Source organism: Emys orbicularis, chromosome 6, assembly GCF_028017835.1.
Source record: "Emys orbicularis isolate rEmyOrb1 chromosome 6, rEmyOrb1.hap1, whole genome shotgun sequence".
Classification (NCBI taxonomy): Eukaryota; Metazoa; Chordata; order Testudines; family Emydidae; genus Emys; species Emys orbicularis.
Window position 1 is genome coordinate 100,671,707 of NC_088688.1, and position 27,506 is coordinate 100,699,212.

General features: G+C 39.4%; 1 protein-coding gene across 1 annotated transcript in view; it reads left to right on the forward strand.

The window, feature by feature from the left end:
* CEP78 (centrosomal protein 78) overlaps window positions 1-20,676 on the forward strand; it is a 38,816-nt gene extending 18,140 nt beyond the window's left edge. Inside the window, exons 11-16 of the mRNA XM_065406683.1 lie at window positions 3,093-3,138; window positions 4,999-5,148; window positions 11,700-11,777; window positions 14,048-14,214; window positions 17,576-17,729; window positions 20,158-20,676. Coding sequence (XP_065262755.1) covers window positions 3,093-3,138; window positions 4,999-5,148; window positions 11,700-11,777; window positions 14,048-14,214; window positions 17,576-17,729; window positions 20,158-20,676 — 1,114 coding nt within the window. The remainder of the gene's footprint in view (window positions 1-3,092; window positions 3,139-4,998; window positions 5,149-11,699; window positions 11,778-14,047; window positions 14,215-17,575; window positions 17,730-20,157) is intronic.
* The last annotated feature ends 6,830 nt before the right edge of the window (window positions 20,677-27,506 follow it).

The following is a 27,506-nucleotide window of genomic DNA, read 5'->3' on the forward strand; positions in this document are numbered from 1 at the left end:
AGAGCTTCCCCCCTGCAGCTGCGGCTCCAGCCCCACAGGGAAGCCCCGAGCCTCCGTGCCGCCCCCCTGCCCCACCTCCTGGCGGGTGAGTTGAACATGTATGGCTCGTGAGCTGGATGAAAATGAGCAAGGGGCCAGATCCGGCCCACGGGCCGTAGGTTCCCCACCACTGCTCTAAATTCGTATCTGTACTCATTTTAAAACAGATTAGAGTACGCAAAACAGATTTTACATTGCATTCATAATTCTTTCTGTGTCTTGAATTTTATAACTTGTCTGCCCCTTAGCTGCAATTGGTTAGCTTCTTCAGCAATATTTAAACAAAGCAATTACAACGTGGATGTTTCAAAAGAATTCTAAAACTTAGCTGCACATAGATTTTGTTTTTATACAGGGCTTTTTTAAAATAAAAAACATGGAATATTTCAGATGTTATAATTGGTTTTGTAAACCAAGCAGATGAATAATGCTATTGAAAAAGTGATCATAAATTTGGTACCTTCTAATTCAACTGATCCATTCCTTTTGTTGAGTCATATCACCTAGCATTAGTGACAACACTTTCTAATGCTTGTTACTCCTTTTAGCTCTGCAGTGCTAACACAACTGAGAGAGACTGAGCAGGGTACTATTCCTTCTTGTACGTCATCAAGAGAATTGTTTACTAAGTTCCAATCAGTTTATGCAACGATACAAATAAACATATAATTTATCTTTTTGTAATGTTTCCCCATCAGTCTGCTTTTGCCACACAGATTCACAAAACAACAGCCACTTTCTTTACTACTTTCCTTCTTGGCTTATTTACCTGTCTGTCTTTTTATTTGCTGTATTTTTCACCTAATGTGGAGTTAATTGTATTTCCCACATCTGCTCACTTTCTGCGACCTTTTAAAAAGACAGAGTGGGAAATTCTTCCACAATTGATACAGCAGTAAAGGCTGTAATTGATCACTGGATCTGGGTGATGGAGGATCTTTGTTGAACCTCATCATCCAGGCAGGGTAAGGTATGCAGAAGTTTGTAATCTGCTGTACATAAGTGGAATTGAGCAGCTCCTCAGAATGGGAGACTGTGTGTATGTGGTTAGAGGAGTGATAGAATTGGGGACTCAAACAGTGAAATGGGCCAAAGTTCTTGTCAGGTTAGAAGAGGCTTGCAGGAGGAGGTAATGGCCACGCATAGCTCCTAAGCCCTACAGGAGTTGCCTGGCCCTCCTCCTCCCCCACCCCACCTTGGGTGACAAAACTGACTCCAGACAATAGCAGAATAAATGTGAACTTCCACTACCCTAGCATAATTATAACCACAAGTTATGATTAAGTATTAACTTAAACATAACTTGAAAAGTTAATTGGATGCTCATGAATGATGCTGCATAATTCAGTGTGGTTTGGCTACATCAATCAGCATGAGGGGTGCCTTGCTGCCTAGTTTTTAGGCCTATTGTGTGACATACTACAAACGGTTTTGGTTACACCTGAGCTAACCTAGTGAAGACAGTTGGTCTGCGCAAGTGTTTCAGAGGGCACAGACCAGGCCACAGGGATCTGTGCATTCATGACTTCTATTGCATCTTGTGTCTAAGAGTGAAGCCGCAAACACTGAAAAACTCCAACTGGTACAAACATAACAGCAAAGGTTGCTGTAAACATATTATTCTGGGACTCTGCTTTCTGCATTAGCTCCCCATTGAATATAGAATACAGTTCAGGGTTTCTCTCATGATACTCAAATCCCCCAATGGGATTGGCCCTACCTACCTGTGACCATGACCTCCCAAGGTATCTGTATTTCTCTAGCACAAGGAAATTGTCAATTGACATGGCTCCCATCACCATATCTGTGAGTGCTTCCCAAATATTTAAAGATAGACATTAATATTATTTCTTTCTTCTGCGTTTGTTGGTGAAATTATTTCACTGGTTTATAGTTGTTTGTTAGGTGGAGGCCTGTGAGTGCAGGGGACAGAACTTTCACAGGAGCTGGATCTAGTTTGAGGCACTCCCTCCTGTGAGGAATAAGACAGATCATGGACCTTACCACTTTCAGAATTAAATACAAAACTCATTTCTTTGACTTACTTTGCCTCTAAGTATTTTTGCACACCCACAAACATAGTCCCCCTTCAAAATATTATAATCAGGCTATTTCTGCTAGAGATTGGGAAGGAAGAAAGAGTAATTGTTGCTATTTCTGGGTTGTTTCTTTTATGTTTTTATTTTATTTTTTTTGGTTGGTTTTTTTAAGGTGCTCAGATACCAGGGCAATAGGAGGGCTTTATAAGTGCTTAAAAATACTGAGAGCATAACTTTGAAGGCACTAGGAATGCACAGGTGTAACTGAAGGAAAAATCTGGTTTGCCACAGCCTTTCTTGCTGGTGGTGATGCACAAGAAGGAAAGGATGCAGCTTACCTTTATGAGCCTAGGTGCAGGTCTGGCTTTTAGTTAACAAGTGAAAATAGCTCTTCTTTCTTTTTTATTTTAAGCAATAATTTTGATCTTGCAAGCATTGAGACACACATTTGGAATCCACAACACCATTTTTATGTAGTTCCTGCATGAGCAGGTTTGGCCAAGGAAACATACAGAAAAACTGTACATGTAGTTACAAATCATTGATAAAATTAGAGGCCAACATATGCAGAACTGGATGCCTAAAGTTAGGTTCCTAAATCCATATTTAATCATTTAAATAAGACCTGATTTTCAAAAGTGCCAAGCACACAGCATCTCTTGTAAACTCCAAAGGCAGCTGCAATGGTGCCACATCAGGCTGCTTATTTAGGTATCTAAATATGGACTTAGAAGCCTAACTTTAGGCACCTAGTTTTGAAAGCGTGGCCTAAATCTTGATTAGAAAGTAGAGCTACTTTGTTATGCAGAATGATATTTTAGTGACAGTTTGTTCAAAGGATCCTGTCAAGTATTTTTATACCATGTTTTAACTCTTATTTCTTTTGAATATCTTAGCAATGTGTGTTTGTAGGATCAGGACCCTTAAATCAAAATTATACCTTGAAATTGCAATGTTGACAAATTACAATATTTTTCTCAAAAAAACCACTTTGATTTAAACATATCATTGTAGGGGATTCCCAGTGGATGGTATCCAGGAGTTACCACTGAAGTTCCAGGTATGATTATCAATTACATATCAATAGATAGGCACATGATGCGGTACTGTAGATAATATGCTGAACAAATAAAAATCCATTGTATCCAGTGAGCTTCCAGTATAAAAACACAAGGTGACAAAACAGAAGTGGAGAGTGTTTTTTATGGCTTAAATACTTCCTGGAAGCATGGAAACTATGTGTGTGAAAACACTTCATGGTCACACTTTAACATTTGGGATGAATTTTTTTTTTTAAGCAATACTTGAGGTTTTATTTTCTTCCTTTGTGTCAGGTTTTTTTTTTTTTTTCTATTGTCAAATAAGTGGTTTCAATACTATTTTCTGATTTTATTTATTTATTTATTTATTTATTTTTATGAAGCAAATTTATACTTGTGAGACTCAAACATAACTTGGAAGAAGATAATTAAGATGGAATGGCTTTGAATTTTTTATTATCAAGGATGTTTGTGGTTCCAAAACGCCACGCTACAACATATCTTATCCACCCCTCAAGCCTTTGTGAAGACTAATTCCATACTGACTTAAACGGAAATAAATGTCCACATGAGAGGATTACACTGATTTCACTAAATCAGTACAGTGTTCTTGTGTAGACAGGCCTCAGTTCTTTTTTTCTTTTTTTTTTAAATTAGCTTAAAAAAATCAAAACATTTTGAGTTCAGTTAATTGTTTTATAGAAGATATTGAGGGAAGAATACTAATGAAATCACTGGCACTAATCACCTGCTTTGAAGTTGACATCATTTCACCTGTTACTGAAAGCGTGACCATCTTATTGATGGTCATTTTAAAAAATTGGCTGTAGGGGGCAGAGAACCCTGACAGATGCAGCAAAATTTGCCATTCTCATATTTAGGTGTGATTTTAATGGAATAACGTCACTTTTGCTCTCAGTTGGAATCTGGGCTGATCAGGAACCAAAGCAGCTTCCAGCTTAATTTTAGCATTTCAGGGAGCTGCTCCTAGTTATGATCTTGTCTGGGCTACCTCTGAGCATCTTTGCAACCCAGAGCTGTGCAGAATTACTGAAGCACTGTGCGCTATATCTCTGCCTCTCCTGCCTGCAGGCAGGCAGTCCCCCACCTGCCATACCAGAGCTTAGGAGATCTCTGGGTAAGACAGTGGTTAGGATTTATCTTATGGAGTACGTGTGTAGGGGGAATTCTCCCTTGGTCAGCTAAGGGGCTTTTATGGCCCCTATGCTCTGTTACAGCAGAGTTCAGGGACTGAGAGGAGAATCCTTACCCATGTTTTTATTTGTACTATTAGGTGTCTTACACACTGACACTGCAGTGTTTCAAAATAACAACTGTCAAACTGCTGTTTTTGATCTTCTTGAAGCAGTGAGGCTAAATGTGTTGTCACTCACAACCAATGCACTGTATGTTCTGTGGAGATGTACTTACATACAAACATGAAGAACCCTGGCATAATTGTAACAAAAATTTACCATCCAGGCATAACATTTACCTCTGTGCCCATTGTTATGATAATGAAACAATTAATATTTTAATAGTTTATGGTGCTTAAAAAATACTCTTCCTGGTTGACTAGAATGTTTCAAGTCAAGTATAAAGAGAGGCTACAAATAAAGTAAAAGCTTCTGACGGGTGATACACTCTACTCCATTTTGGCATAGAAATTTATTTGCAAAGGATTTATCATACTCTTTCCACATGCACACTTATATCTAGATTGTGTGGAACTATTTAAAATGAACATGTTATAACTAATTCAAAAGAGAGAACTTTGTGGATGACGGCTTCTAATCGGAAGTGTTCACTAATATTATATGACTTATTTCCTTGTTAAGCATTGTTTAATAATGCTCCTATGTTCACTTATTTCATATAAGCAGACAGGCATTCCTGTGAAAGTGACAGTGGAAAGTGCTTCTACATCTGAAACTGAAGAGACAGAAGGGGCTTTCGGGGACATTATGCATGATCCTGATTTGACAAAATCCCCAGTTAAAACTAATGTAAGACGATATCAGCAATTACGGGTAAGAAGAAATAATTTTGTTCTTCAGATTTTTCAAAAGATGAGTGCATAGAGCTTCTATTTTTCCAGAAAAATGGGTTTTTAGAATTAGATTTAAATGGGTAAATAATCACTGAAAGGGAACTCTGAATATTTGCATACTTCTGTTATACTATATGGTGTATATGCCTCAATTCAAGAGGGTACTTTAAGCAACTCCTGTCCTCCGTGGTTAAGGAGAACAGTTAATCACCCTTCTCTTTACAACAACCTTTGACATACTTGAAGACTGTTATTCTGTCCCCCATCAGTCTTCTCTTCTCCAGACTAAACAAACCCAGTTTTTTCAGTGTTTCCTCACGGGTCATGTTTTCTAGACCTGTAATCATTTTTGTTGCTCTCCTCTGGACTTCCTTCAATTTGTCCTTTTTTTTCTGGAAGTGTTGTGCCCAGTACTGGACACAGTACTTCAGCTGAGGCCTTATCAGTGCTGAGTAGAGTAGAAGAATTACTTTTCATGTCTTGCTTACATTCTAGCTAAATAATATGCTAGAATGATGGTTTTCGGGGTTGGTTTGTTTGTTTGTTTGTTTGGTGACAGTATTACGCATATTTAGTTTGTGAGCCACTGTAAGCCCCAAATTGTTTTCTGCAGTACTCCTTCCTAAGCAGTCATTTCCCATTTTGTGTTTGTGCAGTTGATTATTCCTTCTGAAGTGGAATACTTTGCATTTGTCCTTATTGAATTTCATCCTATCTAATTCAGCCCATTTTTCTAGTTTGTCAAGATCATTTTAAATTTTAATCTTGTCCTCCAAAGCGCCTGCAACTCCTCCCACTTTGGTATCTTCTGTAAACTTTATAAGTACTTGCTGTGCCATTATCCAAATAATTTATTAAGATATTGAAGAGAACTGGACACAGGACAAGTCCCTGCAGGACCCCACCTGACATGCCCTTCCAGATAGAGAGTAATCAGTGATTCACAGTCAGAGTACAGTTTTCCAACCAGTTGCACATCTGCCTTATCATAGGTTTGTCTAGGCTATATTTCCCTAGTTTGTTTATGAGAAAGTCATGTGAGACAGTATCAAAAACCTTACTAAATAAAGTCTAGATATATCCCGTCTACTTCTTTTCCCCAACCACAGGGCTTGTTACTCTGGCAGAGAAGCATATTAGGTTGGCTTGAGATGATTTGTTCATGACAAATCCATGTTGTCTGTTACTTATCACTTTATTATCTTCTAGATGCTTACAAATTTGTCATTGTTGTTGTTTTTGCTCTGTTATCTTTTAGGGTACAGAAGTTAAGCTGACTGGTCTATAACTCCCTGGGTTTTCCTTAGTGCCCCCTTTCTATAGATAGGTACTATATTGCAATTTTTGAGTCTTCTGGGATCTCTCCCGTCCTTCACGAGTTCTCACAGATAATCACTAATGGCTTAGTGATCTTTTCAGCCAGTTCTTAAGTATTCTAGTCCTACTGACTTGAAGACATTTTAAGTAATTCTTAATTTGTGTTTTCCCCTAATCTAGCCTCAGATCCTACCCCATTTACACTGATGTTCACTGTTAGTTGTCTGATCACTGCGAACCTTTTTAGTGAAAATGAAACAAAGGCATTTAACACTTCAGCTATTGCTGTGTTTTCTGTTACTGTCTTTCACTTCTCATTTGAGGAATGAGCCTACCTTGTCCTTGGTCTTCCTCTTGCTTCTAATGTATTTGTAAAAATGTTTCATGATGTACGAATCTATTAGAGCAATAATGAGGTGGTTATGTCTGTTGTTTCGTTAAAAATTCATAGAGGGAGTAAATGTATTTTTAACATAGTTTTTTTTTTATTAAAATATTTTAATGTACGTTGTACAAAAATGTTTTAAAAAGTAAATTGAAATTAGAGTTACTTTAAAGCTCCATTTGCAGTCGAGCTTTATAGTAACATCTTTTTCATTTCCTCATTATTCTTCCCGATTCCTTTGCTTGCTATCTATAGCAAAATGAAGAGTGATAGCAAGACTCCGACAGCTGCTACAAACATCTTCATACAGAGTGTGTTATAATGATGTGTGGAAGAGAAGGAAAATAAAGGGTTTGTTTTAATGGCTCAGTAATACTGCTATGGTAATATAGTAGCATTACTATAAAACACTCCCCCTCAGGCAGAATAACTAGACACTGAAATGCTAGTCGTTGAGAATCTAGTTTGCAAAAGATATCTTGCCACCAAGTTAACATAATTTTAAACCACACACTTGCAGTGGGTTTTGCTTCAGATCACTCCATTTGACCTATCATTCATTGTATCTGATTGTACTGATTAGGTTCTTAAAGATTTATCTAAGGACATAGATAGTTTTTATGTAATCAAAAGAAATAAAATATTAACTTATTTAGCTTAGTGGCAGATTTATGCTTTCTGAGCATAGAGAATGATTGGGATATGGAGGAGACAGCAGAATGACTGTACTTCAACATAGGTTCTCTTGCGAAGGGAGAACCTACTACATGTCTTATTTGAAAAATCCTAGACAGGGAAAGGGGATGGAGGATAAAGGGAGTAGGTTTTTTTTTAATATTTAGAACAAAGCTTCTCTTGGAGGGTGAACAAATTCAGTACGTTTTGAAACATATCTGAAAAATGCCTTCATAGTGTCCTTCCCTTCCTATTAACTGAGGGCCAGATTCTGATACCTGTCACATTGAGGAAGTAGTACCTGGTGCAGTGGGTAGTTGGTTTATTTCAATGCTACTATTCAAGGATCAGAGTACTATTGAATGTGAAAAGGGTGACATAATGTGGCATTTAAATTTTATTGCTTCCTTTTGTCCTATGCTTCTTGCCATAATGGCAGCTTACAGTCTCTTTAATTCTTATGTTCAATAAAATAATATTTTAGTTAATGTAGTTCATTTTTGAAACAATATAAAGCAATTCTGAAATTTTAAATGAAAACCCCAGTGTTTTTCAAAACTAAATTAAAATAGGAACTGATATAGTCCTTCCCTCCACTAGAGGGAATCAGAAGTGCTTGAATTGGCTCTCATGCATAGTGGAAAGCCCTAAGGATTATACAGTTGTAAATAGTGATTTAAATGGTGGACTTCAGCCTCCACATAGTGCAATCTCTAACTTTACATAAGCACTGCAGGTATTTATATTATATGTGAAAAGAGTTAGCCTGTTTTTTTTCCTTTTAGTTTTTAAAAGCTAATCAGTTTGGTAATTTATCTAGTATTAGTGATCTAATGTGAAACCATAACTGCAAAGGCGTTAAGGGCAGATTTTGTTTTCTCCTTAAACCTATCCCAGTAGTATCCATGGAATTCTTTAAGGCTCTTGTGACAGTCTTCTCTCTATGCTTCACTTACGCAAGTCAGAAACTGTCTGGAGATATAACTCCCTTGACAAACTTAAATAAAAGGATTTTCTGCATAAGGACTGCAGAAGAGGGTAAATTAACAAAAGGACACATTTCAAAAGTGAGTACCAAGGCTGCACAACAAACCTGGAACATACACCTGTTTTAGTATGACAAATGGGTGCAGTTAAGTCAACTTCATTTGAAATTTTGGCTTCTAATATACTTAGGAGGAGATTCACCAGAAATTGTTTGCAGTGCAGACATTTATTTGCTAGTAATTAATTAAGGGCCTGATCCTGCAAACACTTACTCTCAGAGGTAGTGCCTACCACTTCTTTGGGATTTCTTTGGGACTGTTAACACTAGTAAGCAGTGTGCCAGTGGTGTTTGCATTATTGGGCAAATGTATAAGACCTAATATACTTTTGATGGACAAGTATGTAATAATGATAATTAAGAAGTCTGTTACATGTGGTATATTAAACCGGCAGAGCCTAGTTAAATAATTTATTTATTGACCTGATATTATATAATGTAATAGATGGCCATGAAATTGTTAGACCTAAAGAATTATTGTAGGGCTGTTTGCAGTACCATTTTAAAGTTTATCCTTTTTATTATAATTTTTTTTTTTTTACAGGCCTCTATTTTCAGGGGTTTAACCGTGCTATAAACTTTTTTGCCCCGGGAAGAAATGTAGTCACTTAGCCAGAGCAGCAAACATTAAAATAAATAAACTTTGCCACCCTTTGAATGCTGAACCAAGTTTCTTCCCAGTGCAAAAGTATATTGCTATTTTAAAACCCTAAAAACAAGAGAATTGCTTGGTAACATTAGAGAAAAACTTAAATGACGTTGCAAAGAGCACTTTGAGTATCAGTCAGATCCATAAAATCTATGGCTGACTCCAAAATTCTTCTTCAAGCATTGCCTGCCTGGATTCCAGGATGAGGCGATGTATGCACCTCAGCATGCAAATATGGAACTTTCTGGATGCTAGTGTCTCTGGTGCACATCAACATGCATATCCTGTTGTTGTCCTCACCTACCCATCAGACAATGTCGAAGGTGATGCAACCCCAACTATTACGCAATTTCTTCTGATGTAGGCAAGAAGCAGGAATGCAGTAACATCTGCTGTCTGTTCCCTCAGAAAAATCTTTGAGGTTTTTTTTTTTTTTTTAATGCTCTTAGGGTATTTTTAATGTAGTGTTACACATTGGCAAAAAAATTTCAGTTTTGGCATTATTGGAATGTTTTCCTAAGCATCTCTGACTTCCCCCTTCCCCCCCCTGCAAGTCCCCTTTTTTCTTGATTTGTGATAGCGAAGACCAACTCCCCTTTGTGATGGCACAAAGTCTGCCGTAGACAAGTACCTTTAGCGCTTGTGAAGGAAGAAGTCTGTATCCAGCTAGATCAGTCTCTGAGATAATTTTCTGTGAGGCTTTCTACATATCAATAGCTGTCCTTGCATAAACTCTCCTCTGGCTCTGAATACCTGGAGGAAGATGAGGCTGTAGAAAGCCCATTCTCATATTTTTTTTAGTCTGAACGATCCTGTCACTGGAACCACCAGCCTCCCTAACTCAGGATTTCAAGACTTTCCAGAAACTCTTGAGAAGCCTAGCTGAAGTCCCAGACTTGGAGTTGTTTGTAACTTGTTACTGAGTAATTCTGTCAGCACCTTTTTTTAACTAAGTGTGTTCTAGAACTTGCAATAGACCTCTTGCTTATCCTTAGATCCATTCCTCCCACCTCCTAAAAGAGCTGACATTTTTTTAAAGTTCCACAAGAGTATCGTTTTTAATATTCCTCCTGTCTCTGACACTCTGATCAGCTGTGGCTCATGGGAATTTGATTGCATCAATGTGCACTAACTTCCCTTCTTACCCACTGTTTTGGTGTCTTACAATAGATTGTTGATATTAGAGGAAGGAACTGAATGCCAGTTGTGTATCTGTTCCCTAATGTGAACTTGAGTGATGGTACATGTAGCACCAAAAGACATTTCTATCCAAAAAGTTCAGAGGCTGTGCACAATACCTACATTTTGGATCCATGCATGTAATCATGTGGGAGAACCACAGTTATAAGGACAAGCAACTGTTGGTTTTGTTTTTTTTCTTTGGTGCCACACAAGACCGCATTAGTTATAGTACCTTAAATGGGATAACGGATGGAAGAGCCTTTGTTTCTAAGTGGTTCTAATAGTAGTGTTGGCCAATCCTGACAAAATAAGCTCCATGTGTGACCTGTCACTTGAGGAGAGGCAGCCAATTAGCTTCTCCAGCCCTTGTCGTATACATCTTTGCTACAACTCTGCTCTACTTTCCTTTTAGCCTGTGCAGCTTTCCATCTTCACTGATCAGTATTCAAGAATCTCTCATACATTGGTGGTCTTGGAGCATGGTATAAAACAGGAGTATAATCCAAAATGTCATATTCCAATTTAGTCTTGCTTTCTTTTATCTGAATTCGTAAATTTTCATTGAGACTTTTTATTTTCTTTTGTTGCCTTATAATAATAATAATTAATAAATATTGTTTATTAACCCTACCAAAGGGTTTGGGGTCCTGAAAAATAAAAATATTAAAATAGAATTTTAAAATAAGCTCTTTAATCCAATCAAGTAACCAATTGAGGGAAGATCTAGTATTGGAGGGTAACACCTATAACTTTGAAATCTTCATATTCCTGTAAACATTCACAATCCTGGATGATAAATGTAGCTATCAAGTAAAAATGCATTTTACTTTTTCTAACCCCACTCTGAGATTTGACCAGTTATTTGACCAGCCGGAGAAGGCTTATTTATTTTTAAAACAAGACAGACAAAAAGAAAAACAGAAACGATCCCTGAATTTATAGTTGGCGACACAAGAATATTGAAAAATGTTGGCAATAACATTTAAAGTTTTAAAGTATACATTTTAGTCACATTTAAACTATTTTATTTTAATCTGGCTAAATATTGTCATTTTATTAGAAAACAAAAAGTACTTCCCTCTCCTTCCTTCACCATCAAATCGCCCCACTGCCTCAAAATTACATATTAGTAAACCAAAAATGACGTTCTTGCAGACAACTATATCATATCTATAATGTTATGGACTGAAAGTATACATCCAATTAGAACACAAGTATATTTATAGAGTATTCTAGGTGTGTCTGATACTTTAAAGATAATATTCTACTTTCTGACAGACAGAGTTGGAAGAATGTCTATTAAAATTAAAGGAAGAAAGAAGGGCAAGAGTAAAGGCCGATGAACGGATAATGGAGGTAGTTATTGTTTGTTTAATATTTAATATCATCAGTTCACATTTGCTTTTATAGCTGCATACGTCGTATTATCTAAATGTTTAGTTTGGAGTAACTATCAATGACAATTACGTGTGCATTAACGTTTTCTATAATGGTCAAGCCAAATTATGTGAACTAGTTTTTTAAAAAGATCTAGGGTTTTAATTGCTTTAAAATGACTAGTTCCATTCTTTTCTATAAAGGCTCTTAGTACATTGATGAGCCTGGTATATCTGAATGCTTTCCAGTAGTGTATTAAGTGACATGACTAACATCCATCACATGTTTGTTCTCTCACCATCGCCGGAGAAGTGCATACAAGGGAGTGACTCATTAGGTAGAATGCTGTTTTTTAATATACATGCTGCTATATGCTAGAGAAGGCAAGGTCAAAGAAATGCATATTTCACTTGGCAATGAAGGTGGTGAGGTTTATGATGGTCTTTAGTTCCTGAGGGCATTCATTCCACAGACTTGGATTGGCTTCTGAGGATGTTCTGTCTTCCATACACATGAGCTTCACCCTTATTATAAAGAGCTGCATTGTGGCATAGGAGCATAATTGTTGACCATGGTCTTTATCATGGAGCTTTAGGTGATTTTTTTTTAGATATCCTGGAGCACCTTGAAGATAAGGACCAATACCTTGAACTTGATTTTATATTCTATGGGAAGCCAATGTGGCACAGAGGACAGGGTTGATGTCTTCACAGTAGCCTGTATTGCTGAGAGACACACTGCAGCATTCTGTACCAGTTAGTTTCCTAAATGCTGCAGGCTTCATGCCCAGGTATATTGCATTGCTGTAGTCCCAGCTAAGAAAATATGTGAATAACTGAGGTCAAAGTAATGTGTGTCATTTACCAGCTTTAGAGAAATGGTAACATTTGTATTTAGTAATGTGTGTTTGCCCTCTTGGTCTCTTACTGCTGATCCTATTTCAGAGCCTTGAACTCCAGTTTTAGCCCAGCTGCTGTTTCAGTGTGCTTTCAGTATCTAGCCTCCAGGCCACTTGGATTGTTCACTTTTTTGTTAAGAGTGATTAATCTTTGATTGCTTGTGATTTATACTAGGCAATCAATTAACTATTTCTCTGTGGAGTTACTAGAAAGATTCTCCTGGTCAGAGAGTAACAAGTAAATAGGATTTCTTTAAACAAAACTCAGCTTCAAAGAAACAGAATGTATGAGTGGATTTGGGCTCTTATGTAGAGTTTAGATTGGGGTTAAATGTTGGGGTTTAAATGTGGCAGTACTCTTCCAAGCTCAACCCATGTGAGTTGCCATGAGGCATCACTCCCAGTACAGGATGCAGATGTCCAAAATATAGTTGTGTGTACACTCTAGGCTCCATTGAACAGCTTGAGCTTGGCTGTCCCTCAGTAGGTTTGGAATAATATCTGTGGGCACTGCTGAGCTCCTAGGGCTTGGCTTCCCATTGGTGGGGTGCTTAGATGTCTTGCTGGGCTTTTTTGGCTTGGCTCTCCCTTAATGGGGATCAGATGCTCTACTCTCCTAAGCCCCTTGTTTGGGGAGGAAAAAGATAAATCATGGTACTCTTTCAAACACCACCCACGGTAGATTGTGCAGATCTGTAAATCCCACTCCTTTCTTACATGCTTTCATGAACAATGAAATACGTAGGCCATGTCTACACTACCAATTACATCGGCAAAGCTTATGTTGCTTAGGGGTGTGAATAGAACACCCTCGAGTGACATAGTTTCGCCAGCATAAGTGGTAGTGTGCACAGTGCTATGTTGTCAGGAGAGCTTCTCCCACTGACATAGCTACCACCACTCGTTGCGGATGGTTTAATTATGTTGACGGGAGAGCCCATCTGAATTAAGACCTCACTAAGAAGTATGAGGGACTGTTCACAACTTTCAAAGCTATTGTTCCAAATTCTGGAGGACATTGCTACACTGCAGACTTGCTTTTTTTCTTAAATGAAAGCTAACATTCTCAGTCACAAAAAGGCGGCTGGCGAAAAGTGCCACTGTACTGGCCCAATATGAGATCTGGTTTAGACACATGTAACACTAAATATGAAGAGAGTACTAACCTTTTGCTAAGAGATGTCTCTTTGTTGATAATGATTACCCTGTCTTGGTTGTTTAAAGTGTTTAACAGAACACTTTTTTCAGCTAAAAGAGTGCAGTTTGAAATGCCTTACATTCTTTTTCAAGGCGCTTATCATCCTCAGTGATAATATTATGATACTTACTTTTTTCTCACCCTTTTTTGTAGCTGGAAGTTGAAAATGCCCGATTAAGGAATCTAAACTTCTCTCTGTCTGAGGTTCTTCATGCACAGTCAGTGACCAACATGATTCTGGAAGATGAAGGTGTTCTGGGCAGCATTGAGACCTCTTTCCAAAAGTTTCATGCTTTTTTAGACCTTCTTAAAGATGCTGGGTAGGTTATCGTAATATCTGAGTATTTTACCTTTTTCTATTATATCTTCCCCCTGTTCCTGCCCCATCTTCCTCCTGATAGGGCATGCCTCCCCTTCAGGTGTCTAGGAGGATCTCATGGGTCTCCTAGAAACTTGGAGGAGAGGCATGCACTATCAGGAGTAAATAGAAAATAAACTTCCCCTTCTCCCAACTTTTTTTCCTCATTAGAACCAATGACCCAAACTAACCCAAATCCAAATTTACTTACCTGTCTCTAGGATAGACTTTCAGGATCTCCAACTCCCTCCTCTTTTTTATTTTTCTTAAGAGAAGGAAGCTTCTTCTCCTTCCTTCCAAGCATTCTTTACTGGATTCACCTCCAATTCCCAGCAGCTCTGGAAATATGGCTCTCAGAAATCCTAGTGCTGAGAGGGGAGTTCCTTCTCCCACTGCACATGGGACCTCCAGTCTCAGACTCTGATTAGAGGCAGCAGTCTGAGTTTGTTTTGTTGAACCTTCTATTGTCTTTCCAAGAGCAGTTCCTCTCCCCCACTGGCTTTTTTCTTGTCTCAGAAAATACAGTATGTCTTTGCCATGATAACCTTGGAATGGAGTAGCATGCCCTGGAGGCTTCCTCTCCACCCTTAAAAGATATACACTTACAGGTCTAAATCAAAAAAGAAAAGCAAGGCCACACAAAAGCTATGGCAGAATTAAATGAACAAGTTAGTCAAAATATTTTTGGACCTTAAGATTGGCTCTTTATTTCTTCATCTCAGACAAGACCACTAAACACAGGAAAATCTCAATCCAAAAATCTCTAATGGATTTGGTAGGCCAGATGATTAAAAGTTGACTAATTAGTGGCTTTCGATCATTCTCCCATGTCTTATGAGCAAATATGGCTTTTGTAAGTTTCATTCACACAGCTCTGTCCATCACCCAATCCCTGATTCAGCAGTGATAGAGGTGGCTTTCCAAATGGCTTCTACTCCAGAAAATAATTCTATTACCTCATGAACACATTGCTCTTGGAGAAAGATTGAAGAACTTTTTTCCTCCTGTGCAGATAACACTTCAGACATGTGAACTCTCCAATTAGGAAGGGACTGTCCATAGAGCCCCTAAACACTGCTCCTCTGGATTTTCCTGTCTTCTTTCCTTCCTGAGAACTCAAACAACAAGCTTGACCAGACAGTGACAAGTCTCATTGGCTAGGAACTATTGTTCCAAATCCAGCAAAAGAGGCAATTTCCCCTGTCCCCTACACTTTGGGGGGGGGGGGGGCGAGGTGAAAAAGAGAGGTTTGCCTTGTTCTGGGCCTTTCCAGATTGAATCTAGAGCTAGGCAACATTTTTTTTCAGTGAATGCATTTTTCAGGGCACCGGAACTTTATTGAATTTGGCCAAATAGTTTCAGGCAGAAAAAAAGTTAAAGATTCAGAAATGTCCAAATGAACCATTTTGAATTGATATTTTCTAAACAAAATGTCTATTTGAAATTAAATTTTTGTTTGACAAGAAAAACAAAAAATATCAGGTGGGTTTTTTTTTTGTTTTTTTTTTGGTTTGAAATGAACCAAATTTTTGTTCCAGATTTTTTTGGTTCAACCACCAAACCAAAACATCTGGATTCTCTGTAACTCTCTGTAACTTGAAGTCTTTAAATTATGATTTGAGGTCTTCAGTAACTGAGCCAGAGGTTCTGGGTCTATTACAGAAGTGGCCTGCAATGTGCAGGAGGTCAGATTAGACGAGGATCATGATAGTCCCTTCTGGCCTATGAGTTGTTGAGCTGGGGACATTATCCATCCAAAAGTTATACATGCAGCTTTCTCCTCTCCCTCCCCCCCCCCCCTCCCCCCAGTCAGGCTAACTCCAGAATTTGCTCTCAATAGAAATTTTGCTTTTCACTTGTATCAGTCAATTTTCTGACCTGTTCCTGTCCTACACTCTATCACAACTTGGAAAAACAGTTGCATACTTTGTATGAGACCAACGAGGTGAAATTTGACTTGCACCATACACAACCTTGAAGGAAGAGAGGTCTTTGAGAGAGGGTACAAAGCTTTTAAGTCTACTATGATAAAATTTCTCTCTCATGTGTATGGTGACTATGAGAGGATAAAGTAAATGATCAAGCTACAAATTATCCAATAAGGATTTCCTCTGCAGGGGTAAAAGCACACAGTACCAAGACAATGCTGTCATGTGTGTAGTATGTCATATCTTCCAAATAGATCTGCAATATAACTGTTTTAGTTGTCAGCGCATTCCTCTTCTAAGTGCTATGAGACAGATGCATCAGACCAAGCCAAAAGCAGCTTTTTGATGAAGGGCACTCTAGTCTTCCTTTGCTCTCTTTCAGTAAACATACTGGTATTTTTAAATATATAAAATATATTAAAATGTTTCTGATACTTCATGGAGTCAGTCTGAGTTGGAAATTTTTATACTCCCCATTGATGAGGGAAATTTCCTACTACTTGCTGCTTCCCATCAGCGCAGGAGTGGTGGATCAGCTGGTATGTACTTTGGAAGGGATAATAGTGAATAAGTTAAAGTAACTGTACTTTTTTTTCTCACTATTGTTTTTGTGTGTGTGTGTGTGTGTGTGTGTGTGTGTGTGTGCTTGTATTGCATGTTCCTTTGATGTATGTGTCATTCCTGTCATTAAGAATAGGATTAATCTGAGACAAGTTAATTATTGGAAAAAATGTTCTTTAAGAATGACTGTTTTTTCATGTTTTTAAATTAATTTTTATCCTGTCTTCCTTGTATACTTAGTCGATGTTAACAGGGATTTTTGTCAGTCGTTTGAATTTTTTCCTCTCAGATGACTGTTTTGTATTCTAGAACCACAAAATATTATTGTAATCATGTCAGTTGATCTGCTTGGCAAAACTGTAGGGTTTTCTTCTCTCTAGGCCAAACTGTGATTTTCTTGCTCACATTGAATATTATCTGACTGCATATATAGCCCCATTGATTTCACTGGGAATCTGGGATTAATAGGGAAAGATATTCATTGTTAATAAAAGTATCACAATCTGCCTCCCCGGTAGTACTGGGCAGAAAAAGTAACCCATAAGATAGAAGCATCTACCCTTCCTTTCCCAGCACCCCTTCCATCTCTACTGCTTCTTAGCTTCCCAGTTGAAGTTGTCTTAGTTGTAGTGCAAAAGCAGAAGGGCAACTCCTGTAGCTTATAGTAGCCATAATTTTTAATTATCCTTGGACTCCCCAGGCTTTAGAAAAGCCTAAAATTAAAAGGGAAATTTAAACAAATATTTATTTTGCAACAGCTCTCTTCCTTCCTCTGGTACAGGTAACTACTGCTCATTCCGGAAAGATCACATTTTACATATATTCTTTTAACAGACTTGGGCAACTTGCTACAATAGCTGGGATAGACCAATCTGATTTTGGTTTGTTGGGCCATCCCCAAATGAATTCTACTGTCAGCAAACCTGCTATTATACAAAAGGAGAAATCATATGAAGAAGAAAGACAAGAACAAACACAGAATAGCAAAGTAAGTGTGTGTGTGGGAAATCGGAAGAATAATTGTGGCAATATACAGTAACTCCTCACTTAACGTTGCCCTGGTTAACGTTGTTTCATTGTTACGTTGCTGATCTATTAGAGAACAGGCTAGTTTAAAGTTGCGCAATGCTCCCTTATAATGTTGTTTGGCAGCTGCCTGCTTTGTCCACTGCTTGCAGGATTCTCTGGAAGAGCAGCCCCTCCTTGTGGAGATTAAAACCAGGGGGGGCCGGCAGTCCTCCATCAGCTCCCCTAAATTCCCTGTCAGGTATGTGGCTCGGCAGCTGCCTAGCAACAGTTCAGGTGGCCCTCCCCCCGCGGTGCTGCTCCTGACCTGCCCTCTGCTTTGGAGCTGCTCCCGGGAGCTTCCTGCTTGCTGGGGGAGGGTAGGAGAGGGGTGCTGATATCAGGATGTTCCCCTGCTCCTGACCCCCTCTACCCCCCCTGCTCCATACCCCGTCTCCACAAAGCGGAGGAGGGGGACAGGGCTCCGGGACAGAAAGGAGGGAGCTTGCTGGAAGCTTTTGCTTCCTGTCTGATCTGCTTAAAAGGGCAATGTACTTGAAGTGCGGTCAGCGTACTTAAAGGGGCAATGCACGTCGCTCTCTCACTCACTCTTGTATGCCCCCCCTGAGCACTTTGGAAAGTCAGCGCATGTGCTGTCAGGAGGAGGGAGTGGTGCGCTCCAGCTGGATAGCATGGGCTCATCATCATGTTCAGTTTTTGCAGGGAAGTGTTTGCAGCTACTTCCCTGCATCTATTGTATTTCCTCCCTCTTGCCTCAGTCCATGCTGCCTTGTAGAGTGTGAGGCTACATTAACAACAGCGTATTAACCCTTGAGGGCTCAGCCGAGTGCCACTTCATCATTTAGCAGCAAGGCATTCCCTGAGAAATATTCCACCCTTTTACTCCACCACCTCAACCAAGCTTCACAATCATTCATTGCTGTGTACAATATTAAACTGTTTAAAACTTTTGAGTCGTTGGACTAAATCCAGAGTCAGGAGCCCTTCAGTAAGAACATCCATTCTAAAACTGTGCAGATCTGGGGGCTGTAAGCTTGAGTGTTCCAGAGGATCTTAACTGTGAGGTTAAAAAATGAGTGGGTATCCAAAACCTTGTCTACCCCAGAAAAATTTGCTTTGCTACAATATCATTGTAACCCTCTTCTAGCATGCTTGTAACACACTTCGCATCCACATTAAAAGTACTCCAAATGGTTTACTGCAGGACACTGTGGAATTATGAGGACTGGTCTACACTCTCTGACTAAATCAAATCAGTTTTAATATTAGTTAAGCTGAATGAGCTTTAAAACTAGTTGGAGTGTTACTGTAGATGAGGATCTTGTTGCTAGAATTGTTTTTGTGACTGATTTAGTTGTGGTTCTGGCCTCTGGAGCCTCATCTATGCTGTCTCCAACTGATTTTAAAGCTGGTTTGAATCTTTTTTGAAACTTAACCCATTATAGGAAGGCCTGATTATTTTTCCTTCCCTCCTCTCTCTCCCCCCCCCTCTCCCCCCCCGGGCTAAATGTATGTTTGTTTTTATCTGAACATTTTCACCCTGGAGGGTGTTAGTGCCGATGTGACTGCAGACTAACTGAAGGGTTCATCTAATCTTTCCACTGCTGTCCACAGTACACCAGTGGCTTCGGAAAATCTCCCACCATGCGCTGCTATCGGGAGCTAGAGATTATTATTTGTATTACCATGGCAATGAGGAGCCCCAGTCATGGACCAGGACATGATTGTGCTAGAGGCTGTACAAACACAGAACAGATTGTGGGATAGGTATTAAGAAGGCATTGCAATTTAAATACACCTCTACCCCGATATAACGCTGTCCTCAGGAGCCAAAAAATCTTACCGCGTTATAGGTGAAACCACGTTATATCGAACTTGCTTTGAGTGCGCAGCCCCCCCCCCCCGCCCCCCCCGGAGCGCTGCTTTACCATGTTATATCCGAATTCATGTTATATTGGGCCGCGTTATATTGGGGTAGAGGCCTAATTTAGGACAACACTAGTGTGGACACAAGGCAAGCCTGTAATGGTTCTTAAATAATTCCGCATGACTAGTTTGGCTTTATTAACTCATATGTGCTTTAACTGGTTCAGTGCAACTGGTTCAATTTTAAGCTGTAGACAAGGCCCAAAATAAATGGGGCAAGCGAAACTGTTGTAATATGCCTATTTCTTCTACACTGGTTTTCCCTAACCACTCTCAGTATCACCCTCTTTCCTAAATTGAATTTTCTGGAAAAAGTAAAGGACGTTCTAAAAATGTACCCTCATCCAATTTCATTACATATGTATTTTACAAAGTTGACTGTGTAATAGTACAGTAAATTAAATTAGTGGTTTCCTGGCTTCATTAAGAAATTTTGATTTTATTTTGAATCTTTTTTGCTTCAGAATGTTGGTGGAGACATCAAAGTTTCTCTTCCAGGCCTCATCCATTCTCAGGTCCTTGTGAATACCTGTGCCATTCCCAGAGAAATACAAGAATTTCAGGTCACTGTTCAACAGCAGCAAGGTTTATTGGGAGAAACCGAAGCTCAAATGGATAATCAAAGAAAGGAAGAGGAAACATCCAAAAATAGCAGGCCATCATCCTCTGAGAAGAGTGTCAAATTAAGTGAACAGACAAAAGGTCATTCTTCAAAGCAATCAGCTACTAGTCAGTGTTCATTCTCTGATTCCAATGTAAATCTGAAGAATAAGGGTAGCAAACCATTCAGTGCCACTTCTAGTGAAGACAGCCAAAAATGTTCCTCAAAAAAACACATCTACAGAACAAATGAAACTGGAATTGCAAATGTTGCAGTCCGAGGAGATCAAAGTAAACACCAAACAGCAGATCATTCTAGAAATGACACAGAAGGATTTGATTCTGAAATACAAGAAAGTATCCATTCCATGAAAAGCATTTGAAATGAGTCTAAAAAGAAAGTTCAGATTGTTTTCCACATGTGTAGAATAAAAAATGTCCATAGGTGTTTTTTTTTTTGAGAGAGAGAGAGAGAGAGAAATGTATGCTTTGAAAACTTTGTAAAACTTTTCACACTCTTTACTGTTTCTGTTTCATATAACCGTAATCTTTTTTTCATTACACAGTTTTTAGCGAAACCAAATGAAACATCAACAGAATGGTACCTGTCAATGTTGTCTGAGTTTAGAAAGGCAGTGATGTGATGCAGAGGGGTGTTTGATTTGCTGTGCAGTACAAATGAATATAGATTTATTAAATAATAAAGTTTTAAGCAAATAAAATGAATGAGACAGTACTAATTATGATTTGCATTTTCAGTTGATCATATTTCAAACCATTGTTTAGTTGTAATTACATATCCATTGGTGCCTAAGACAATATGGTATATTCTTCCTTCATTGTTTATGCATAGCTCCCATTATTATTGGGAAAATCAAGGGTGAGTCTAAACCCCTTGCTAGTTAATATTGTTTATTAAAGTATGTTCTTGTTTCATAGTTATAGACACAATAGTGGTTTTGTATATCTTTGACAGTAACACGTGAATTGAAATTACAGTAATTTTATTTAAGTGATTTGTTTTCTTCTTTTTTATTATAGAATGTAAGCCATAACTCTTACTGGCTCAATTGAAAATGTCAAGCATTTTTGTTGTTTTCAGACAGTGGAGTGTATCTCTATTTAATCAGCCTATATTAGGTACGGTGATTCTGTTTTTGTATTAAGACAGTTATTGATTGCATTCTATCATTAGCATGTCCCACTTGAAATTTTAGTTTCTGAGATGGTGATGGTTATTCTGAAATAGTGAAACCAATTTGATTTGGCTTCATAGAGGTGGCTAAGAGGTTTAGTATTGGGATCATTTCCTGCTTGCTGGTTAAGACTAGCTAGTGAAATCATTACTATCAAATGGCTGTTAAATGGTCTTTTTAATTAATTGTGTTGGTCCAGTTCTTAGTGGACAAGTGCCCTTATCACAAAAATTCATATTATATCTAATGTGTCCTCTTGTTGGTAATCTTAGCAGTGATGCCAATGACAGAATGAACATAGAGCCTGAAAAATCAGATTTTGATGCTGCTGAGAGTAACAAAAATACAAAGTGGGTATTCACCCACGAAAGCTTATGCTGCAATACGTCTGTTAGTCTATAAGGTGCCACAGGACTCTTTGTCGCTTTTTACAGATCCAGACTAACACGGCTACCCCTCTGATAAAAATACCTAGGAAGATGGAACTACCTCCTTACCCTAGAGCAGGGGTGGCCAACCTGAGCCTGAGAAGGAGCCAGAATTCACCAATGTACATTTCCAAAGAGCCACAGTAATACATCAGCAGCCCCCCATCAGCACACACCCCCCCTCCCAGAGCCTCTCACCCACCGGCAGCCCTGCCAATCAGCACCTCCCCCTCCCTCCCTGCACCTCCCGATTAGCTGTTTTGTGGCGTACAGGAGGCTCGGGGGGGAGGGGGGAGCAAGGGCACGGCAGGGGAGGTGGCAGGAAGGGGTGGAGTGGGGGCAGGGCCTGTGGCAGAGCCAGGGGTTGAGCAGTGAGCACCCCCCGGCACATTGGAAAGTTGGTGTCTGTAGCTCCAGCCCCAGAGTCGGTGCCTATACAAGGAGCCACATATTAACTTCTGAAGAGCCGCATGTGGCTCCGGAGCCACAGGTTGGCCACCCCTGTCCTAGAGGACCCTCCAGAACAGCATTGAGGCACTCTGGTTCGGACAGTGGGGATCCTTTCAGTCCATTTAATGAAGAAATATGAAATTTCAGTGATTATGAAAGATTGACAGCCCTAGAGACTGAAGTTTCTTGAATTTAAAAGAACAACAAAATTGAACCTATTTTCCAGCAAAATTGTTTAACCTTATATGGGGAACTGCTTCTAGTGGAAAATGGAAAAATATTGAAAGACTATGGAAGTCTGGATGAAACTTTGTTTCCTTTCACAGCAGAAATCATGAGCTGGTTCTACTAATGGCTAGAAATAAGATACTTTTCTGTAAGCCAGGAAAATTTCTTATTTTCAATGAAAAACCCATTATGTATCTTGTGGGTGTTATCTAGCTTTCTAGTTAATGATAAATATGTAGTATGTTGTTGAAGCAATGGTTTCCTTAAAATTTTTTAGTTTTAAACTATCTGTAGCAATTAACCTTAAACTTCTAATTTCTTTGTACCCTCTGAGTTTGAAACATATAAAACAAAATTACTAATTCAAGATTTTGTTCTAGGCTTAAATCGACTGCATAATATTGAAATTAACACTTTTTATTTTATTTATTTAAATTTTAAATAAACTTCTGCAGATACTGAATGGGCTGAAAAAAGTCTACTTGATCTCTCTCTCTCTCCCTCCCTCCCTCCCTCCGTCTCTGGACATTCCTCTTGAATTATTTCTGCCTAATATTCTTGATAGATTTGTGGGAGATGAATCCAGAAGAATACTTTAAATAGAAACATTATGTAAATATTTTTAAAATAAAGTTTGTAAAGAATAAAGCATTCTTGTCCTTTTGTCATGAGATTTCTAGTGGAAAAAGTGTAGGTTTGTGAATATTAGAAAGGACCCCTCTGAGATCATCTAGCTATTCCATCTTGAGGGGACTCTTGTACACATAATGAACAGCAACTGCTTTATAACCAGAACCATCTGTAATATGTCCTCCTAAAGAGAGAATATGAGAGAACCAAGACCACTGCTAACTGAAAAAAATGAAGTGTCCAAAATATTATTTTTAATTACTGTGTTCAGTTATTGACAAAAAGGAATAATGGCTGTAATGAAGAGAGATCTAGACAACATATATGTGTTGAAGTATGGCTTTTTTCAAGATTGTAAAGCAAGCAATTATTTTCAAAAGTTGGAAATTTTTCTGTGGAAAATTGAACTTTTTTCTTTTTTTTTAAACAATGCATGCATCTGATAGCTCAGCTGTTCATATTTTTAAAAGAATTCACTCTTGAGGAGGTGGAAGTGATGCTGTTAGTCCCCCAAAGCCATATGGATTAGTGAATTATGCACAGAGCTAGGAGAAAGGAGGTACTAAAATCTATTTCCACCTTGTCACTAACTTTGCTTACTCCTGCACATTTAAATAGCACTTTTACAGTCATCATTTAATTATACAGTAGGTTGATCATTTACCCTGACTTCACTGATGGGAAAACTGATTATCAGAGGTTATGGAAAAGGTCACAGAACAAGGTTTAGCACCACAAATTAATGTCTAATCTGCTAGATCATGATGGCTTTCAAGCAAATGCCTTTACCTGTTGGTGTTGACAGGGCCAAGTGACTATATCAACACAGGATGAATAATAATGAAATGTCAGCAAGACTATAGTGTGAAGAAAGCAGCTGGTCCTTGATGTATGGATAAACCTTTACAGAAGAATTGGGCTATATCTGGCTTCTGTAAGCGGTCACATTTCCCTAAGAAAAGGTCATGCATACTGTTATGGTTAAAGGGAGACAGATGATGTCTTTGACAACAGGTTCTTAAACATGCTTTGTAGTAGGTAATAAGCAGTATATGACAAAACTGTATAATAGTTTTATCAGATTGTTTAGACCCCGAGTAATACTTAATATTTTCAAATTGTTAATTTTCTGTATCTATCTAATAATTTCATACTGATGTTTCTAGTTAATCAAAAGTGACCTGTAGTAGTTGATTTATTGAAGAAAAAGTCATATGACATTGAAGAGGACATTATCCTGTTTCTCTGGCATACACCAGGTAGAGTGGTATGAGAGACGTGGTAACTGGGTAAAGAGAAGCTACATGCTTGCTTCCAAGAGATGCCACAACTTTTGGCATACAGAGAGTACTGGGGACAAAATAAGCATCAGGTAACAGGATGTGGTACTAGCAGTGTCTCAGTTACATTTATTATTTTTCTTTCAATTCAGAGCAATAAAACACACTTGTATAAACTATCTGTGCACCTTGCCAATTATTCAAATTACAAAAACAAAACACAAATGTCAATCAGCTTGCTCCATCTGAACAGGTCTAAATACCAATACCACCTAGTATTTAGGGAGAACTGAAATGCTGACCAAACTCTCCTCAAAAGCCAGTTGAAACAAATGGGTCCTTCACCATGTCCTGAAAGTCAGCAGATGTAAGCTGTATTGGACCAGGAGTAGGAGGAATGTTCCTGACATCCCAATATCCTTAGTGTGATCCTGGCAACAAGCCACTTCTCATATCAATGGGAATTTAGAATCCGCTCTTCCGCTGACTGCAAGTTTAGCAGTATATTAAGAGGAGAGGTGGTCTTAGGTAGGCTAGTACTAGCACTTTAAGGGTTTGATAGATCAAAGATAGCACCTTGAAATCTATCCAGAAGTTCACAGGTCCTAGGTGTCATGTGCTCTTTATAGCATATCCCATTTATCTAGTGGATGGCTGCTTTTGCACCACTGCCAGCTTCCAAATCTAACATGTAGCCCCACTTAGGCCTGATCTACACTAGGAAATTCTGTTAGAACAGGGATGTGAAAAATCCACACCCCTGAATGATGCCATTAAACTGACCTTACCCCTACTATAGACCGCACTAGATCAACAGAAGAATTCTCCTGGTAACCTAGCTACTGTCTTTTCGGGAGGTGACAAAAGAAGCCCTCCCATCAGCATAGTATCTTCAATGAAACACTATAGCGGTGTAGATGCAGCGTTTTAAGTGTAGACAAGCCCTCAGACTGCATTACAATAGTCTAATCTTGAAGTGATAAAAGCATTTTACTGCATATCTTGATTTAATTTCTCAGTGAGAAACGTCAGCAGGCTCAATAATCTTGCAGAATACGAAACAGATTTGTAGAAATATTTGCATACACGTGACTTTACAGTTAGCAAGAAAGACTTAAGGCATGCCTACATTGGCAGAGTTACAGCGCCACTCAGAGAGCCCTGAAGGGAAACCGCTGTTGTATGTTCACACAGTCAGCTGCCTGCGCAATATCATGTTACTTATAACTTGCAGCACTTGCAGCAGTATTCAGAGCGATGCACTCTGGGCAGCTATCAAACAGAGCACCTTTTTCCCTTCTGCCACTAAGACGTGTGGGAAGGGGGGTTGTGGGGCATCCTGGGTCCTGTCCTAATGACCCGTGATGCATTGCTTTGCATCCCAGCAATCCCTGTGCTTCTGTCCACATTTGGTACCATCTTTCAATGGTTTGTGTACTGTGCGCCCTGCCTCTTTGGGCTGCAGGAATGGATCTTGAACTGTGGACCTGTATGCTGCTCACTCTGACCAACACGTCACAAGTGGCAGTGGAGTTATTCCTTAAACTACAAATGCAAGAGGAGTGCGACATTGATCTCGCCAAGTGTAGTAGCTATGACATGAGATTACTTGTGGCATTCATAGAGGTGCTGACCACAATGGAACACTGCTTTTGGGCTCGGGGAACAAGCACTGAGTGATGGGGGTCACATTGTGATGTACATCTGGGATGACGAACAGTGGCTGCAGAACTTTCGGATGAGGAAAGCCACATTCATGGGACTGATGAGCTTGCCCCAGCCCTGCGGCGCAAGGACACGAGAATGAGACCTTCCCTGACGTTGGAGAAGCATGTGGCAATTGCACTGTGGAAACTGGCTACTCCAGACTGCTACCAATCGCTTGCAAACCAGTTTGGAGTGGGAAAGTTGACCGTTGGACTCGTGTTGACGGAAGTGTGCAGGGCCATTAATCGCATCCTGCTCCAAAAGACTGTGACTCTGGGCAACGTGCGTGACATTGTAGATGGCTTTGCACAAATGAGCTTCCCTAACTGTGGAGGGGCAATAGATGGCACGCATATTCCAATTCTGGCACCAGACCACCTAGCCATTGACTACATTTAATCGTAAGGGGGTATTTCTCAATGGTTCTCCAGGCGCTTGTGGATAACCGTGGGCGTTTCACAGACATTAACACAGGCTGGTCCGGAAAGATGCATGACGCACGCATCTTTCGAAACACTGGCCTGTTCAGGAAGCTGCAAGCAGGGACTTTCTTCTCAGACCAGAAGATCACCGTAGGGGAAGTTGAAATGCCCATTGTGATCTTGGGAGACCCCACCTACCCCTTAATGCCGTGGCTTATGAAGCCATACACGGGGCAACTAGACAGCAGCAAGGAGCGGTTCAACAACAGGCTGAGCAAGTGGAGAATGACTGTTGAGTGTGCTTTTGGCCATTTAAAAACCTGCTGGCGCTGCCTCTACGGGAAGCTGGACCTGGCCGATGACAATATTCCTATGCTTATAGCCACGTGCTGTACGCTCCATAATATTTGTGAAGGGAAGTGTGAAAGCTTCACTCAGGGCTGAACCGCAGAGGCTCAGCACCTGGAGGCTGAGTTTGAACAGCCAGAGACCAAGGCTATTAGAGAGGCACAGCGGGGGGCCCACAAAGATCAGGGATGCCTTGAGGCAGCAATTTGAAGCTGAAAGCCACTAATATTTGTTGATATGCTCTGAAATGCAGTGCTAGGAGGTGATTGGTGCACATGATGCAATATGTGGGTTTAACATAACTGTATGTTGCTTTGCAGGGCTCTTTTTGCTTTCAATTAATAGAATAAAGATTGCTTTCAAACCAACACAATTCTTTTAATAAAAGACAACACCTGGAGGAGAGAGTCAAACAACAAAAACAGCAGCAGTGAGGGAGGGTGGGGGAAGGGAAGGTCGCAGGATGAGGAGGGGTCCCGGAACAGCTAAAGATTTGTGTATGTCCAGGAATCATATCCAACCTT